Here is a 20,437-nt window from a genome sequence, read left to right on the forward strand (position 1 = left end):
ATACCCATAGATTCCTCTGTCGGAGCAGCAGCAAACAGAATTGCAAGCCGTATCTCAGTCATTTTTTTAGTTCAGCTTACAGAAACACTAAAGGTTTTGTATCCCCACTAAATATCCATCACCAGTTATATAAAGAAGGAGTACTTAATTGATGTGAGCATTACATATTTCCAAAATTAATGTTGCTTATGAATTTTGATATTCAGAACTCTCGCCACCTCCGACCACTAATTTTAATAATAATCGGTTCTTCGTACGGTCATGGAAACATTATACAAAGGAATAACTAAATCTAGAAATAACTTGCAAAAATATATACATTCATTGAACTGGAAGAGAAGGTTCTTTCAGCCAAATACCACTTGCCCATGGTGAATTATAAGAGGCTTTAAGTATAAATATTACTTCCCAACTTGCTGGGCTAGCTACAACTTCAGACAGTACCCAAACGCTTTCAGGAAACTCTGTTATTGTCTTGTCAGCTGCTCAGACTTCAGAGTCATCCTTGGCTTCAGAGTGCTTGGAAAGGAGGCAGACAATCTCTGACCCCATCTCTTGGCTCCTCTGGACGATCTGTGTATCTCCAGTATTTCCCGTCTTGGCAGGAGACTTTCAGGTGTAGGGAGAATGTCTTGCAATGTGCAGTCTTAGCACAATGTCTATGCAGGCCGATCGCGCGGAGGCATTTAGAGTCTGTCCCTGGCAAACTCAATGCAGGCAGTTTCCAGGCAATTCAGGATGCACTGAGGCAATAAGCAATAGCAGCAGGCAACAGCAGGCATTAACACAATGGCAGAGCACACTGCATTACCTGCTCAACTCTTTTATCAGTGCAGCTCAAGACTAATGGGCCTTTGGACACAGAATAGCCAATCAGAACAGCAGTTAGCTAAGCTTGACCATAGGCTTGCTTTACTCAAATCTGGGAAAAGCATAGGCCTTGCACAAGGCAGGCACAAGATAAGCATGTGTACCTTGTTTACCACATGAGCAAAATAATTCTGGCCAGGCCAGAGTCCTTAGATTCAGTAGCTCCAGGTTCTTTGTCATCTTTCCCACTGTTGCTTCTCTCCAAAACAGAAGGGAGAGCAGAAAAACATACCTGGGCAAGTCAGGACATGTATAAGCCGATGTTCATAGAATTATAGAATCAGTCAGGGCTGGAAGGGACCACAAGGATCATCTAGTTCCAACTCCCTGCCATGCCCAGGGACACCCTACCCTAGATCAGCCTAGCCAGAGCCCCATCCAACCTTAAACACCTCCAGAAATGGGGCCTCAACCGCTTCTCCTTGGGCAACCCATTCCAGGCTCTCACCACTCTCATGCTGAACCACTTCCTCCTCATGTCCAGGCTGAACCTACCCATCTTCAGCTTTGCTACATTCCCTCTAGTCCTGTCACTACCTAAGAGCCTAAAATGTTCCTCCCCAGATTTTTTGTAGGCCCCCTTCAGATACTGGAAGGCCACAAGAAGGTCACCTCGGGGTCTTCTCTTCTCCTGACTGAACAGACTCAACTCTTTCATAGCAGAGGTGCTCCAGCCCTCTGATCATCCTCATGGCCCTTCTCTGGACACACTCCAGTACGTCCACATCCTTCTTGTAATGGGGGCTCCAGAACTGGATGCAGTACTCCAGGTGGGGTCTCACCAGAGTGGAGTAGAGGGGGAGAATCACCTCCCTCGACCTGCTGGCCACACTTCTCCTGATACAGCCCAGGATCTGACTGGGCTCTCAGGCGGCAAGTGCAGTCTGCTGGCTCATGCTGAGCTTCTCGTCCAACAGCATCCCCAAGTCTCTCTCCTCACGTCTGCTCTCAAGCCAGTCACTGCCCAGACTCTATTTGTGCTTGGCACTGCTTCGACTCTGATGCAGGACCCTGCATTTGGTCTTTTTAAACCTCATGAGGTTGGCTTGTGTCCACCTTTTCAGCCTGTCCAGGTCCCTCTGGATGGCATCCCTTCCCTCCAGCATGTCTGCTGCACCACAGAGCTTAGTGTTGTCAGTAAACTTGCTCAGGGTCCACTCAGTCCCACTGTCCATGTCACCGACAAAGAGCTTGAACAAAACTGGTCCTAGGGCTTATCCCTGAGGGACTCTGCTTGTCACTGGCCTCCATTTGGACATGGACCCATTGACAGCCCCTCTTTGGTTGTGTCCATCAAGCCAGTTTTTCATCTATCTAGTGGTCCACCCACCAAACCCATGTTTCACCAGCTTGGAGACCAGGATGTGGTGCAGAACAGTGTCAAAGGCCTTGCCCAGGTGCAGGTAAATGACATCAGTTGCTCACCCTTCATCTATTAATGTTGTGACCTGTTCATAGAAGCCTTCCCCTTGGTGAATCCATGCTGATTGTACCCAATCACCTCTTCACTATTCTTCTGTCCCAGTAGTGCCTCCAGGAGGATTTGCTCCATGATCTTACTGGGCACAGAGGTGAGACTGGCTGCCCTGTCAGCTAGTTCCCTAGCTCCTCCTTCCTACCCTTTTTGAAAATGGGAGATATGCTTCCCTTTTTCCAGTCATTGGGGACTTCACCAGACTGCCATGATTTTTGGGATATTTTGGAGTATAATGTAACTTTGGGCTATCAAGCCTACCACAACACCAGATAGATGCATCTTTTACATCCATGTCATACCTGATGATTCATAATGATTCTAGGATCACCAAATAATGTTTTCCTCCTTTTGTTACACTCTGGTATTTTGAGGTGCCTTAAGAAGAGTCTGGCCAGCAAGTCACAGGGCACTCTCTTCTCTCCTTCACCTTAATGAGGCCACATCTGGAGTACTGTGTGTAGTTCTAGGCTCCCCAGTTTGAGACAGGGAACTACTGAAGAGAGTGAAATGGACACCCATGAAGATTATTAGGGAACTGGAGCATCTGTCTTACAAGGCTGAGACACCTGGGGCTCTTTAGCCTGGAGGAGAGTGAGAGGTGATCTTACAAATATCTAAATGATGGAGAACAAGAGGACAGGGATGGGCTTTCTTTCAGTAGTGTCCAGTGACATGACAAGGGCTAATGGGTATAAAAAAGAACAGTGGAGATATCACTTCACTTGAACATAAGGAAAAACTTCTTCATTTTAATTATAGTGGAACACTAGAACAGGTTGCCCAGAAAGGTTGTGGAGTCTCCTCTGGAGACTTTCAAAACACACATGGACATACTTCTATGCAATATGATCTAGGTGAACCTGCTTTAGCATGGGCGTTAGACTCTATAATCTCCTGTGGTTCCTCACAACTCCTGCCATTCTGTAATTCTATGATTCTCTGATTCTGCGACTGTTGGCTAAGTCACTGATCTAGAAGTCAAATCTCTAATGCACTATAAAAGTAGTAAGTCACACTAGAAGCCACTCAATCCAACCTTTGTGTTGTTTAATTCTTTTGTGCCTACCATCTCTGCATTTACCTAGCAGTAAATCAAAGTCAGCTCCCCAGCTGTTGCTTCCAATTATGACTTCCTGTACATCTACAGCTTCCAAGATAGTTTTTCATGAGTAGAACTGGGAAATTAGTTTAAGGCGATTACTTCTTTTGACATTCTGTGTCAACAAAAATAACTTTATTGTCTCAGTTTCCTAGATTTAAGCAGTTTTTTAGTCTTTGATGCTACGCTCCCCTTTGGTATTGTAAGGCATACAACACATTAGCCATACATAGCAGAGAAAATTGTTTCTCCCAGGTAACATGACAGCAGGTTCATTACAACATTGTGTATAAGCTTTCTCCTTATAGAAAAAAAACCCGACAAAAAGTATAAAATGTTTACTGGAATTAAAGATATGTTATTTTTCTCAGGGATTTATCGCTTCTACTGCACGTTGTAACTGCACTGTACCATGCACTCTTTTTTCTGGAAGCAGTTACACAGAAGTACACTTTAACTGCAGTTTCTTTCAGTCAAATTAGTTGTGTCAAAACAGTTGAAGAGGCTCGATGTTTTAAAATGCAGAACTCATCCTTTTAAGTCTCGCACTGAGAAGGCACAGTATGATTTAACCATACATTACAAAATTTCAAAATTGCTAGTGCACCATAACTCGAATTTCAAACAGGACACTGGTGCTGAGTGAATCCCTACAGCTCTTAAGATGACTCTCTGGAACTACATAAACCTTTATAACCAATGACTACCCTACATAGACTGTCCCAAAAGCTACAGGTGTGTGTATTTTGTTCTTTCTCTCCACAGAGACAAGTCGAGTATGTTCCATTTGAAATATCTAAAGTATCTTTACTAATAATTAACTGGAAACTCCTCCAATAAGGGAGTTCTAAGTGCAATTTTTAAAACACTTCAAATTTCAAAATGTAACAAATATATTAATCAAAAAACTCCTAAAGCTAAACATGCTATTTGTGTTGTATAGTTTATTTTTCTAGAAAGAGGTCAATGAAACCAACTGTGCCTAACTGTGGATAGCTTATTCCCAATGCGTCACATGCAGATAACTCTGTTACTTAATTATTTGCATTACAGATACTACTAACTTTCAGGTAATTTAGAATTTTAGGGTTCAAAGAGGTATGGCTGGACAAAGAATGCCACATGAGCCAAATAAAGACATAAAGAGCAGGGATAGATAGTATCTGACTGAAGCCACGGAATGATGCAAATATGGGACTCATGGAAACAGCAGTCATTCACATGACCTCACTTCAGTGCCATACAATCTACCTATATAAATAAATATATGTACAAATAGGTATTTATGAATAGTTATCAGCTGGAAGGTCACTCAGCAAGGATGACTGCTTGAGAACAGATTCACTCCTTGCACTAGAAGAGAATTCCTAAGTCAGGTGGATGGATGGAGGGATTGCAAGCAGATCTGATAAACTAGATGTGGTGGTCATTGTGGGGAGTAAGTGGAGCATGGAATACAACAAAGGGGCATATGTAAATAAAGAGAAAAATTATAATGAAAAAACTTATGTAATCCTACTGAACTGTAATATACATTTAGAAAGAGAAAATATATTTAAGTATCTTTGTCCGAGGAAAAAAAAACCAAACAAACAAAACAAGAAACAAAAAACAACAACAAAAATCCCACCATCAGCTGTATTGCATGAATATTAGAACATTTATGCATGTATAATTTCTAAAAGATGTAACAGCTCATTCACTACTTCCTCAGTTTAGGCTGAATAATTCCTACAACTCTATTCTGTTGGATTTTGGTTGTTGGTTTCTTGTTTGTTTGTTTGTTTGTTCATTTTCTTGTAACAAAAGCTATCTGCGAGACTGCCTCTGTTAACACCATCACTTTTCACACAGCAGACATGTACTTGGCTGTCATGTTGTACTAAGCTGTTACTGTCCTGATCTGTATAGTCCGATTCTGTTGTTTACTTTTTTCTCTGCATTAAGTTTTGAAGTCTAGTCTTGTTCTGTCACTGACTTGCAATATAAATTTTCCTAAGATATTTATGTTCATGTATTCATAACTAGCATTGTTTGGAAATTATATCTGAATATACTGAATAGTAATAATTTGAGGCATACAAATAGTTTTAAAACTTTGGCATAAACCACAGTTTTAAGCCAAACTTTCAACTGCAACTTCTACAAAGCAACTGCAGTTGCATGCAAATGTATATGCATGAAAAATGTTTGACAGAAGTATACTACAGAATTACTGTGACATAAAGGCATTGTTATACTAAATTCAAGCTACTACATGTATTGCAAATACGCCTTCTCTGTAGCTATGCATCTATTAATCTTCTAAGTATGTAAGCACTACATCCTTTAAAAAAAGGAGGCAAAAAGCAGAGGGAGAGAGAGAGAGACTATACTATAGAGAGGTGATCTGGACTTCTGCGTTTACTGTACATGAAATTTCATTTTCTTCCAAATAAGCAGTTTCATGATAACTCAAGAAAAGTACTTTAAAAATTTATCTTTAAAACCATAAATTCAAGATTATTAACATACGAAAATTTATACTTATAAATTACAAACTAAGAAATGCAGACTTACCACAGGCATCTTATTATTTCTTTTCCTTATGCAGCCCTCTAAAAGTTTAAGAAGTACAGGAAACCTATTACTCACGGCACTGATGCCTGTGTCATCTTGTATAGGAGATCCTGCTCTAGCAGAAGAGTTGGACTAAATGATCTTTCAAGATCACTTCCAGCTCCTGACATTCTGCAATTCTGAGATTATATAATTTTAAAATCAAATTAGCATTTCTGATCCAAGTGCTACCAGTCATTTTGAAACAGGAAGCCCAATTCTACATTGTATGTGTGACAGTCAATTTAAAATCTATTTTCAAGACACACTAGGTTAAAGAAACACTGAAAGCATTTGATTTTTAAACTAACTGATATTAAAAAGCTGTACTGTATGCATTTGCTGCAGATTAATTCCGCAAGGAGAGACAGCTATTGCCAAACCAGACCTCATCAGTAGTGCAAGTATGAAGTGTGAGGACATTTACAACTGCATACAAAACACACTTTGAAATCTGTAAGAAAACAAACATGGTATTCGCAACTTTAGATGCATAAAACTATACAGATTTTATGGTGACCATGTCTATGTTAGAATAGAAAACATCACCTACTCTGCCCAAACACTATATAATAAATTACCGATCCTCCTCTGATCATTTCTCCCTTCATTAGTTAGCTCCTACTTTTTATCTTGAAAAGTCAAACTCATTGTTAGAACTAGTTAATTCTGGAACTGTTTTACCTGTCAGCTTTGCTTCTATTAAAAGAAAAAGATGCTCTGGAAAAAAAGTTAGAAAGTCTTAATGATTGAATGAGGTCTCTTCCAACCCTGATACTGTGATACTGTGATACTGTGAATGATTGTCTATTTATTCCAAAGACAGAAGCTGAATTTGTAAAGTAGGTATTTTTTGCTCAGAAACCCTGAGTAACATTTTTTTTTTTTTAAGAATATCAACACTAAAGACCATTCTGTGTCTTTTTTTAAATCACTGTTCATAAAAAGCCTTGATATTACAGTAAGAAGTGTTGTGGTAGGACTCATAGGCCCAAAATAGGCATCTACGTGTCCTGCCTTGCCTAGGCATATTTTTCTGCACCACCAGAGAGGCAAGTGCAGAAACGGACACAAAAGGACCTGGAGCCACAGAGTTTGGCCTGCCCTGGGTCCTGTGGTGTAAAGTACACAGACTTAGCTTGTGCCTGCCTAGTGCAAGGCCTGTGCTTTTCCCAAATTAGGGAAAAGCGAGCCTGTGGCTTTGCCTAATATGGTATGGTTTGGCTAACTGCCATCCTGATTGGCTATTCTTGTGTCCAAAGAGCAATTAATCTTGGCCCACATTGTTAAAAGTAGATACGCAGGTAAACAACCTGCTTTTGCTTCCCTGCTTTGCTTCCCTGCTCTTTGTTGTGCTCTCTCTGCTGTGCCCAGTCGTGTTGCTATTGCACACTGCCTTATTGCTTGCCTGGTAAACTCCACTGCCAAGAGTTACCAGGAGCAGACCCTGGATGCCTGCATGAGATCAGCCTGTGTGGCCAGTGTGACATGATGCTAAGACTGCACAACATCTGCCTTCTGCACCTGCAGGTCCTGCCTAGAATTCCTGGACATACATACAGATCGTCCAGAGGAAGCCAGGAGAACAAGGTCAGAGATTGTCTGCCAGGAAGATTCAAGATTCAACGTCCAACAAGACAGAGTCCCCTGAAAGCATTTGGTCTGGATTGTGGCTAGCCCCCACGAGTGGGTAATAATAATAACAATCTGTGAGTAAATGCTTAAATGCCTCTTTGTAATTCTCTACTGCCTTCTGCCACAGAGCAGAAAGAGCTTGAGCCCATCTACTGCGCAAACGGCATGTTTGACCGCAAGCAGCATTTGACCATGGGAATAGTCTCTTCCAGTTCAATTCATGTTTATATATTTTGCTGGTTATTACTAGATGTAGATATTATTCTTAGAATGTTTCCATAACCATGTAAGAACCGAAATATTATTAAATTTAGTGGTTGGGGGTGGTGAGAGTTCTGAATAGCAAAATTAATAAGTAATTAATTTTGGAAAATACAATCTCGCATTAATTAATTTCCCCTCCCCATCAAGAAGGTAACTACATACTTAATATCAGAAGACTCTCCATTTTAGAATGTTTAAAAGAAAAAAAAATCTGAAAAAATAATTTCATGGATACTATCCTCAAAACTCTGTCTGCTTTGGTCAATATATTGTCTATAAGGCAGAATACAGTATTTTGCCCTTTGTCTCTAAGCTCAACCAGATCTGATTTCTTATCAGTTTAGATCAATGATAGAGCTGTGGCAGATAGAAAGTTTTGTTACATAACCAAGTATCTGATTTTATGGTGTGTAGAAAAATTCACTGCCTGTATCTTTATGTTATAAATTACATCTATTTTTAAAATAGTAATTCCTAAACGTAGCTAGAACTAGTTAAAAAAAGAAAACTAGAAGACATTAATGCAGAAGTAATGAACTGACCATGTAGCACATTCCTTTTCACTTCATTAAAAAAAAAATCATTAATCAGAAACCAATTTAATTAAAATGGAATTTATTATTCAACTAAGAGAACGTGTAAACTTTCTGTATTCACACTATAAATGGTCAGTCACAATCAGTACCCTTATTTCCCCCATGGAGCTCTTTCAGTGGTGTCTCAGCATTTATGGCCTTCAGGTTTTGTATTTTGATTTGTCCCTGTGTAGGCAAGAGTCATTACTTTTTTGTTTGTATGAGTTCTCATTTTCACATAGGACTATGTTTCAAGAAGCTGGGAGCCGCAGCAACAGTATGGAATTTCAGAAGGGACATGTCTTCAGCAGAGTTCATCAAAAACACAATGATCAGAGATTAACATGATTCAAGCAGTTTCCAAATGAATTAAAAGAAGTACCCACCACTACAAAAGTAAGCATTAATGAACTAGCAAGACTGCTAAACCATATGGAAAAAATCAAAGATATCAAATGTGTGAGTCCTATGGAAAAAGATCTTCATTTTGTTCCCAGTTTTATGTAGTTGTATGGCTTCAGCTGCATTGTTGGTGCATATACGAACTGACTAATGAATAAAGATGCTTCTTCATTCCCTGAAATGTTCTGGAAAGCCTAATTTTGTTTTGTTTCCAAAAGAATGCTGAAGCAATGTGCTCAACCAACCACAGATGACTAATACAGAAAAAAAAACAACCACCAACACAATAGCACACACCATAATCAAACTAAAAACCAGGATACAACTATGCATGAACAAACATGACACAGCACTTTACTTGCACAGTTAAAAGCAGAACTGTCATAACAACCCATTTTTAAAACAGCCAACTAACCTGTAAACTATGGTTAACATGTTGTCAAAAATGAGTGACACACGATGTTAACCATTTGATTTTGCTCCTCAAGTACAAGAACACTGCCATTGATTTACTACTGAATAAAATTCACAGTTGCAACCATATCCCTATTTCAGAAGAAATACTACAGCTTCTCTACAGTAAGCCAAGATTTTTAAAAAAAACTGTTTTACATAAACTTCATTTGCAGATTCTTTGCAATGAACTGGCTTAGTGGTAGTCCAGACTAATTTATTATATACAAAATTTCAGCAATTACTGTTACTCTGTATGAAAGTCCCTCTCCATAGTGAACTACCACTAGTCCTAGAAATAGCAACACTTACGGAAAAATAGCACCTCTGAGAAAAAATTTTGCAGTTTAAGTCTCAGTGCTTGTAAAGACGTGTTTCTTTAGAGCTTTTTGGTGCAATATGAGTAACTTTAGCACTTCTTGTGGTAAGACTAAAAACCACTCTTTTGGGGTATGAATCAAACTGCTGTACCTTTAGCTAATGAAACTGCATTAATCCCACTTCTTTAGTGCAAGTCTGGTTTTAATCCCATCACAACCTGAAATGCTATTTTATGCAGGAAAAAAGTTTAAAAGGATAAGCACAAAGTATTCTACACTGAGTTCCTTACACACAGGAGATTTAAGAGAATATCAGCACCCGTGTACATAATCTGCATTAGGTAATATACATAGACTAGTACCAAAAAGACCAATACGAAGGTTCCAAATTTAGATTGAGTCATCAGTGTAAAACATTTACATATTGCATACCAATGAGCTACTATTGCTCGAACCCATGTGCTTTCATTGTAGCCACGGACAGATGTGGCAGAGGTCCTAAACCCAGTCGTGATTGCTCATAGAGAAATTTAATCACTGTAAATCCCTACTGAAATATCTATCCAAGACTCTATTATTTTGGTTTTCTTCTGAGAGATGGGTTGTACTGCATTCACATCAATGCTCCATGAAAATTAATTTAATTCAATCTATGATTTGCCAGAACTACTAACTCTGAACAGTAATTCAAGACAGGAAAATAAATCATATTTATGGGCACAGAATTACAGGTTGAGGGATTGTGCCCATCTCCCCTGCAATGCAGGGTCCAGCTCTGGAGTCCTCAGCACAGGAGAGACATAGACATGTTGGAGCAGGGCCAGAGGAGGCCATGGAAATGATCCAAGAGCTGGAACCCCTCTGACGTGAGGATAGGCTGAGAGAGCTGGGGTTGTTCAGCCTAGAGAAGAGACAGCTCCTGGGAGAACTTCTGGTGGACTTTCAGCACTTAAAAGGGTCTAAAAGGTTAAACCCTGAGAACAGGTTAATCTGATCATTCCCCCCTCAATACAGAAGTGAGAGAAAAATAACACACATAAACTCCAGGTTGAGGAAAAAAAAAAGTTGAGAGAAGAGTTTAATATAAATGAGGTAACATAAACGCACAATTACCTTAGCTAACAATACAATGCATGATTACCTTAGCTTAGTCTCTGCAGAAAAAGTGCAGCAAAATGCAGGAAATAAAAACAGCATAAAAGAAAGCCAGCATGCTACCCAACTCCCACCTGCCTCGCCACCATCCCTGTGGAAAAGCAGAGCCAACACCCAAAATCTGGAACCCAAAAACGGCAACCAGAACAGGAAGCCTCTCATGTTACAAACTGAACTTCAAGCCTGTCGTGGAGGGCCTGTAGGCCTGAAAAGAGGCTTATTTATGCCTTGCCTGGACATGTTTTTCTGCCAGGACCCCTGGTTGTAAACAGGTGGTGTAAGCCCACACACACCCAGCTCGTGTCCCCCTGGAGTAAGTCCATGTGATCCCCATATTTGGGAAAGCCCAGGCAAGAGCTTCTGCCTATTATGGTAAGGTTTGGCTGACTGTCAACCTGATTGGTCATTCTAGTGGCCAAAGGGACCATTAATCTCGGCCCACATTCAATAAATAGGGGTGCACAGGTAAACAACATGCTCAGCTCAGACCCTCAGGCACAGAGCCTGCATAGCTCAGCCACTCAGATGCTCAGAGGCCCAGACCTCATGCTTTGACTCATTCACAGCTCACCTGCCTGAGTACCTTTCTTGCAGAGCTCATTTAAGCCTGCCTATAATATATATATATATAAGGAGCCTATAGTCTCCTAAGCCAGCTGTGTACATCTGCACACTATCATGTTATCAGGACCAGATCCTGCATTGTCTTTACCTACGGAGCTCAGACTCCCAGCAGCTGCGCACACTTTGCATGACCGCTGCCTATCATTGCCTGGTAAGCACCATCGCTGCTGAGATAACCAGGAAGCAGACTTTGAATTGTCTGCACACACACACGGCCTGCTAGCCATGAAGAGCCGTGCCAGAGACAGCACGATATTCTCCTGAAATCCTGCCAGCTGAGAATTCCTGGACACAGCATCCAGAAGAAGCCAGCAGCACCAAAGGCAGAGATCGCCTCTTCGCCAGAAGAAAAAGGTCAGAAACCTATTTCCCCACAAGCTGGGAAGATTCATCCTTTCCCCTCAAGCCAGGAGGATTCCAGCCTCAAAGTCCACAGGCAGAGATCCCCAGAAGTCTGGACATTAGACATAGGCTGTGATGCAGCTCCGGAGCGCGATTAATAATTAATAAGAATTGTGAGTAAAGCTTTAATACCTCTGTAAATATCTGTTACCTCTGCCATAGAGCAGAAAGAGTTTCAGCCCACTCTGCTGGGCAAATAGCATAAGACCCCAAACAGCATTACGCCGTGGGGAAAACTCCTCTCTCTGTTTATAGTTTGAATGTTTGCTAGTTAATTAACAAATTCCTGTACATATTTTATCCTAGATTGTTTTCATAACCATGTATCAGATTTTAATATAAATATACAGTGGTTGGGGGTGGCAAGAGTTCAGAATATTGATATTAATAAATATATATATTTTTATATAAAATTATATCGCCCCAATTAATTTCTCCCCTCTGCCAAATAGGTGTAGGTAGTGAGATTCCCCCCTCCACAACAAAGCCCCATAATACTTTGCTCCAGCCTGCATTTCATTTTCAAGCTGGCATGAGGCAGGATGGTTTTAAATAGGAGCCTCAAATACTCAAATTAACCCAGGACAAGGGGCCTATAAGAAAGATGGGGACAGACTTCTTAGCACAGCTTTTTTGTATCTCTATCTAGAATTGCCTGAATCCAGAAATGGTGGCTTTAAGAGAAATAAATAAGGTTCTCACCATTTATTATTATTTTATAATCACATCACTTCAAAACATAAATAATATGTAGAAGTACTTCTATGACTCACTCTACACTGAAATTCATACTTGAATATGAATAGTATTTTGGTTTTAACTTCTAATCCTTCCTTCCCTTTTTTGGGGGAAAAAAATATTAATTTACCTTTTGTTGCACACAGACACTAAAGTTATGCTACCCTCATGAAAGAAGAGTATGTATTTCTGAAGAATTAGAATTTTTAACTGACGTGTAAGAACATAAATGTCAGCAGAACGGAGTTTTGGTATCAGTGACTTGAACCAAGTAGCATTAGTATCAGTGGCTGCTTTTAAGAAAATTTCTTTCTATGAAACAACTTAAAAAATTATCAGTCAAAATGAAATCAGAAAGGAAGGATTTTTTTCCAGATGCAATTAACTTGGTATTAGACATAAAATAACACACAAAAGGGACACGGAATCTTTGTATGATTCCTCTGGTAGATTACTATAGAAGAAACAGGCAATCAGAGAAGAATCAAAAAAAAAAAAAAAGGAAGGGAAGTATGCTAGGAATATCAGACAGATATTGGAAAACTAAGATTTTTGTATACATAATCACATTCATTTCAGTTTATAAGCCATTTTCTACTTTAAATTCCCTCACTCTCCTCATATGCTATTTTATAGAATCACAAAATCATAGAATCAGTCAGGACTGGAAGGGACCACAAGGATACCTAATTCCAACTCCCTTGCCTTGGGCAGGGACGCCCTACCATACATCAGCCTAGCCAGAGCCACATCCAGCCTGGCCTTAAACACCTCCAGGGATGGGGCCTCAACTACCTCTCTGGGCAACCCATTCCAGGCTCTCACCACTCTCATGCTGAACAACTTCCTCCTCACAGCCAGTCTGAATCTACCCACCTCCAGCTTCACTACATTCCCCCTAGTCCTGTCACTACCTGAGAGCCTAAAACATCCCTCCGGAGATTTTTTGTAGGCCCCCTTCAGATACTGGAAGGCCACAAGAAGGTCACCTCAGAGCCTCCTCTTCTCCTGACTGAACAGCCCCAACTCTTTCAGTCTATCCTTATAGGAGAGGTGCTCCAGCTCTCTGATCATCCTCATGGCCCTTCTCTGGACACACTCCAGCACGTCCACATCTTTCTTGTAATGGGGGCTCCAGAACTGGGTGCAGTACTCCAGGTGGGGTCTCACCAGAGTGGAGTAGAGGGGGAGAATCACCTCCCTTGACCTGCTGGCCACACTTCTCCTGATACAGCCCAGGATCTGACTGGGCTCTCAGGCGGCAAGTGCAGTCTGCTGGCTCATGCTGAGCTTCTCGTCCAACAGCATCCCCAAGTCTCTCTCCTCACGTCTGCTCTCAAGCCAGTCACTGCCCAGACTCTATTTGTGTTTGGCACTGTCTCAACCCAGATGCAGGACCTTGCATTTGGTCTTGCTGAACCTCATGAGGTTGGCTTGTGCCCACCTCTTCAGCCTGTCCAGGTCCCTCTGGATGGCATCCCTTCCCTCCAGCATGTTTGCTCCACCACACAGCTTGGTATTGTCAGTAAACTTGCTCCACTCAGTGCCACTGTCCATGTCACCAACAAAGATGTTGATTTGATAAAAAAGCTTTCTCATGCAGAGTTTACAACTGAAGCAAAGCTCAAGACAGATGCAGACTTATAGAATGTTTTTTAAAAAGCAAATTAAGCAAGACCAGAATTTTAAGTCCTGAAAACGTGTATTAAGCTGTCATTATGTTCCCTGCACATACCATGAGTGCCCACTGCTGTGTCTCAGAATAGCAGGTGTTCAACTTCATTCGTCCCCTATCCTGTCCTTTTTCCTTTCTTTCTGTCTCACACCTGTAGAACAAAAGCAGAGCACTTCACAAATGAAGCCCTGAAGCAAGCAGAGTTATAGTCCAATTATAGGATCGCTTTCATTGGAAAAGACCTTTGAGATCATTGAGTCCAACCATTACCAAACTCTACCAAGTCTGCTACTAAATCATGTCCCTTACCACCGTATCAAAACATTTGTTAAACAATTCCAGGGATGGTGATGCACAGGAACACAGAATCACAGAATGTTAGAGATCGGAAGGGACCTCCAGAGATCATTGTATCTTATGTCCCTGTCAAAATCAGGATTACCTAGGGCAATCCTCACAGGAATGCATTCAGGCAGGTTTTGAAAGCCTCCAGCAAAAGGAGACTCCACATCCTCTCTGGGCAGCCTGTTCCACCACTTTGTCACCCTCACTATGAAGTTTCTCCTCATGTTGTGGTGAAACTTGCTGTATTCCAGTTTGTATCCACTGTGCTGTGCACCACTGAAGAGACTGTCCCCATCCACTCAATACCCACCCTTCAGATACATGTACACATTAATGACATCTCCCAGTCTTCTCCAGACAAAACAGCCCCAGGTCTCTCAGACTCTCTTCACAGGGGAGATGCTCAAGTCCCCCAGTCATCTTCATGGCTCTCTGGTGGACTCTCTCCAGCAGGTCCCTGTCTCTCTTGAACTGAGGAACCCAAAATTGGACACAGTATTCCAGATGTGGTGTCACTAGGGCAGAACAGAACAGGAGGACCTCCCTAAACCTGCTGGACACACTTTTCTTGATGCACCCCAGGGTGCCACTGGCTCTCTAGACCACAAGGGCACATTGCTGTCCCATGGAGAACCTGCTGTCCACTAGTACTCCACGGTCTTTCTCCACAGACCTGCTTTCCAGCAGGGCAGCCCCCAACCTGTGCTGGTGTCTGTTGTTACTCCTCCCCAGATGTAGGACCCTACACTTGTCCTTATTGAACTTCATGAGGTTTCCCTTCACCCAGCTCTCCAGCTTGTCCACGTCTCACTGTATGGCAGCACAGTCTGACAGGCTGTCAGCCAGCCTTCCAGTTTTCTGTCACCAGTGAACTTGCTAAAGGTACACCCAATGCCCTCATCCAGATTGTTGATGAAGACACTGAACAAAACTGGACCAGTACTGATCCTTGGGGAACACTACTGGCTACAAGCCTCCAACTTGTCTCTGTGACACTGACAACAATTCTATGAACTCTGCTGTCAAACCAGTTTTCAATTCACCTCACAGACCAACAGTATGCCACATCTCATGAGCTTTTCTATGAGGATGTTTTGGGAGACAGTACCAAAAGCCTTGCTCAATTCAAGGCATGTGACATCCACAGCTCTTCCTTTGCCTACCTATTTGGTCATGGTATCATAGAAGGCTATCAGGTTAGTTAAACAAGATTTCCCCTCCTGATGATCCCTTTTTCTTCCTTGTGGTTAGAGATGACTTCCAGAATGAGCTGCTCCATCACCTTTCCAGGGGTGGAGGTGAGGCTGGCTGGTCTGTGGTTGCCTGGGTCTTCTTTCTTGCCTTTTTTGAACACTGAAGTGACACTGTCTTTCTTCCAGTCATCAAGCACGTCTCCTCTTCTACAAGACTTTTCAAAAATGATGGAGAGACACTCAGCATCAGTATCAGATGGTTCTCTCAGCACTCATGGGTGCAACCCATGGGGCCCATGAATTTGTGTGTCTTCAGCTGGTATAAGAGATCTCTGATCCAGTCCTGACTGACTAGTGGAGTGTCCTTCCTCCAGTTCTGCTGCCTTGCTTCCAGAGGCTGAGGTTCCTGAGAGCTGGTCTTAGGAGTAAAGACTGAGGCAAAGAAGGCATTCGGAGCTTTGCCATCTCTGCATCTTCAGTTAACGTATCTATCACATCATTCAGTAGGGAACCCACCTTTTCTTTGATGTACCCACCATTTGTTATTGATATGCTTAAAAAAGCTCTTCCTGTTTTCATTCACATCCCTGGCAAGACTTAGTTCCAAGAGAGTCTTGGCGTTTCTTGTCGCATCTTTACATTGTCTGGCAATATTTCTATAATTCTCTCAATTGACCTTTTTTCCATGTATTGTAAACCTTTACTTTCTCCAGGAGCTACACTGACTTTTAAAGTGGGAATGCTGAATTTGTATTCTAGTGGTAAAGAATGATTTAGTATTTTGTGTGCAAAACCCCTTATAATGTCTTTAGTTTTTGATTGTAATAGACCTTAAAAGTTAATGGATAAGACAGCTTTGATATGTATAAGATTCACAAGGGAAAGTGCGGTGAATGCAAGGGGAATACATAGTACTAGTAATACCAATGGTAACAGGTGATATTAATGGGGGTATAGGAACAATGGGAGTAAAAGAAATAATAAAACAATGCATAATTATAATATGGCTTAGGTACTTAAAATAGAGCATGTTAAGTAGTTGGCAATTGTAATAGAATATGATAAAAGGTTAGGAATTATAATGGAATACTATAATGGGAGTAAGGTTGGAGTAATTTTAATAGGATAAATTGCTTGTGAGTTTATAAGTTAATAAATTTCTTTTAGGTTGACTGACTTAAGGTCTTTTTCTGTATACCATGGTATTTTAAAGGGGCTCCGTGTAACTTTTTTTTTGGTTCTTTTTGTTTTCAGAATTGATTCAGTGGTTTAACTTCAACACAGTCTTTCAGTTTATGCATTTCTAGCATTAGCATAGTTAAGGTCAGGAGTTCAGAACAGGCATATTACAGGATGTTTTGGGGTTTTTCTTTATATCAATGATAACGTCTTAGGAAAGGGATCACGTTAAGATTTAAAAATGGTAGAGATTACCAAATTCAGTTTTCACATGTAAACAGCTGAGATTTCATGCACAGCATGTGTGCTAGTTTGAAGCAGGCTAGAATGTTTTGGTGAAAAAGAATTAATCATAGCTATGAAAGGAAAACAATGGTGATGTCTGCTTCCCTCAGTCTTGCTGAACAAGAAGAAAGTAAACATTAGATAACACTCTCGCCATTTTCTCACTCTGCTTCTGGCTTTGGACTGAGCTGCAGCTCCCTAACCTCACCTGCCACTCACCTTTGCTTCTTAACATCTTGGCTGAACCTCTATTCTTCCTTAGGACTGGGGTAAGGTTGAGAGGGGCAGGGGGAAGGTGCAGGGGTGGTTGAGAGCCCCTCCTGGGGACTCAGGTTTCTGGCAGGGGAGTTGTGTTTCTGTATTACTTTTACCTTGTATATTTTTGTATATTTCTGTATATATTGTAAATATCTGCTTGTATATTGTGCTAGCTGTAAATAAATAGCTTCATTTATATTCCCAGAGCCCAGCTGAGTCTAGTGGTGTACCTTCTAAAGTGTGGGGGGGGCGAGTTACACCCAAACCACCACAGCATGTTAGATTAGCTACTAACCTTCTATAGCAGATACATAAAAAGTGGTGACACTTCAAAAAGATGGCTTAATACAGACCACTGCAGCTATTAAAAGGTACCATCACAGTGACTTCACCCAATGCGATCACATATCAGAATTATTATAGCCAAGCTATGTAGTAGTTCCCACCCTGTTTTCCCTTTCTTTCTTTTTGCCTTTAATGGGTCTATTAGAAATATATATATAAAAGGAAAGGCTCTTAATAAACTAAATAACCAAACTAAACTTTAGGATAACATGTATGTAACATATATAACAATAACCATCAACAGCGAATATATCAACAGGGAATATAAAACAACTTATTTGCAACAACAGATTAAATAATAATAGACACTGGCAGCCAAAATCACTATAGCAGTGAATAGGCAAACACCTAACAGCAAGAGAACAACCATTTTGGAGTGGATCTGATCGACTGTCTTGACTTCTTTGTGTTGAACCGTGCAACAAGGGATGCAAGTTCTCTCCCTAGAAGTAAAGTAAAGCCTTGATCCTTCTGGAATCAACGATGCACATTAGAACAAGCCTTTTACCTTTAGTAACACCAATCCAATCACTGCATTCCACAACTTGTAGAGATACCACAATTTATAGAATGGAACATAAAAAGACTGCTGCTATAGCAATAAACGACTACAATGTCCACACAACGTGGTGTTGCTCTTTTGTCCATAACATATATGCAGTGACACTTGCGTTGGTATGCAGACACTGCAGAGACTTAGTAGAGGAGTATGTGCTACCATTGTGTGCGTTACACAATCCACCATCCCCTACAGCCTCTGGGATAGTGATGGAGCTGGTACTCCACCTCACAAGTGTCCCAGGTTTGTCTTCAGTGAGCCTGGATTTTCCCTCTTCTCCCTTCAAAATTAAAGAACAGCCCTGCTAGTTCTTGCTCCCTTAACCATCTCCCTGGGGAGTGTATTGCAATGCTTGATAATCCTTTCAGTGAAACTCAATCTAAATCACTCCTGGCACAATTTCATGCCATAATCTCTTCATCCTATCACTTGTTACTAGAGAAAACAGACCAATACGTACCTTACTACAACCTCCTTTCAGCTGTTTGTAGAGAATAGGAAGGTCTCCCCTCAGCCTCCCTTACTCCAGACTAAAACCAGTTCCCTTGGCCACTCCTCACAAGCTTCACACCACTTGTGACTGGCCAACAGCTGGATTTAATTCTATTCACCACCACTCTTTGGGCCTAGCCAGCCAGTTTTTAACCCAGAGAAGCATCTATCCATCCAAATCATGAGCAGACAGTTCTCCAGGAGGATGCTATGGGAGACACTGTCAAAGGCTTTACTGAAATCTAAACAACATCCATAGCTTTTCCCTCATTCACTAAGTGGGTCACCTTGTTATAGAATGAGATGAGGCTTGTTAAGCAGGACCTGCCCTTCATGAACCCTCATTAACTGAGCCTGCCTGTCCTGCACATGCTGCATAATGGCACTCATGGTCATCTGCTCCATGATCATCTGCTCTATATCATAGTTTCAGTAAAGCATTTGACACTGTCTTCCACCGCATTCTCACAGCTAAACCAAGGCAGTGTGGTCTGGTAGTGAGGTGAACTGAGAACTGATTAAAGGAAAGAAATCAAAGAGTTGTAGTCAATGGGATGGAGCCTAGTTGGAGGCTTGTAGCTAGTGGAGTCCCTCAGATCAGTACTGGGACCAGTACTATACAATCCCACAGAATCTTGGAAAAGACCTTCAACATCATCAAGTCCAACCTATTACCCAACATTATCTAATCAACTAAATCACAGCACTTAAGTGCCACATCAAGTCTCTTTTTAAACACCTGCAGGGATGGGGACTCCACCACCTCCCTGGGCATCCTGTTCCAATGGCCAATCACTCTTTTTGTGAAGATCTTTTTCCTAGTATCCAGCCTAAACCTCCCCTGGTGCAGTTTGAGACTGTGTCCCCTCATTCTGTCACTCTTCCTGAGAGAAGAGACCAACTCCCACTTGGCTACAGCCTTTCTTCAGGTAGTTGTAGAGGGCAGTATGGTCTCCCCTGAGCCTCCTCTTCTCCAGGCTAAACAACTCCAGCTCCCTTAGCCACTCCTCATAAGGCTGTGCTCCAGCCCCCTCCTCAGCCTTGCTGCCCTTATCTGGACACATTTGAGCATCTTTCTTAAATTGAGGGGCCCAGAACTGGACACAGTACTCAAGGTGTGGCCCAAATGGTGCTAAGTAGAGGACAATAATAACTCCTCTGATCCTATGGGCCACACTATTCCTGATCCTTGGCCACCTGGGCACACTGCTGGCTGGTGTTCAGACAGCTGTCAAATGGTACTTCCAAGTCCCTTTCTGCCTGGCCACTCTCCAGCGGTAGCATTACAGGTTGGGGACTGACCTGTTGGAGAGCAGGGAAGGGGAAAAAGACTTGGGGGTCCTAGTGGATGGAAAGCTGACCATAAGCCAGCACTGTGCTCTTGTGGCCAAATAGGGTGTATTAGAAGGGATGTGGTTACTAGGTTGAGAGAGAGAGAGGTTCTCCTCCCCCTTTACTCTGCCCTGGTGAGGCTCCTTATTTTAAGAAGGAACT

The 20,437-nt window shown here is 41.6% G+C and overlaps 1 protein-coding gene across 4 annotated transcripts in view; it reads right to left on the reverse strand.

Annotated features, from left to right (window-relative positions):
* ADAMTS19 (ADAM metallopeptidase with thrombospondin type 1 motif 19) overlaps positions 1-20,437 on the reverse strand; it is a 189,406-nt gene that overhangs the window by 156,213 nt on the left and 12,756 nt on the right. The window contains exon 1 of one of the 4 annotated variants that reach the window (XM_064140287.1): positions 14,348-14,414. The exons of the other annotated variants lie outside the window; for them this stretch is intronic. Within the exon in view, the coding sequence (XP_063996357.1) occupies positions 14,348-14,395 (48 nt within the window). The 5' untranslated portion in view covers positions 14,396-14,414. Of the gene's footprint in view, positions 1-14,347; positions 14,415-20,437 lie in introns of those variants that run through there. 4 annotated transcript variants of the gene reach the window in all.

This window comes from Pogoniulus pusillus, chromosome Z (genome assembly GCF_015220805.1).
Source record: "Pogoniulus pusillus isolate bPogPus1 chromosome Z, bPogPus1.pri, whole genome shotgun sequence".
Classification (NCBI taxonomy): domain Eukaryota; kingdom Metazoa; phylum Chordata; class Aves; order Piciformes; family Lybiidae; genus Pogoniulus; species Pogoniulus pusillus.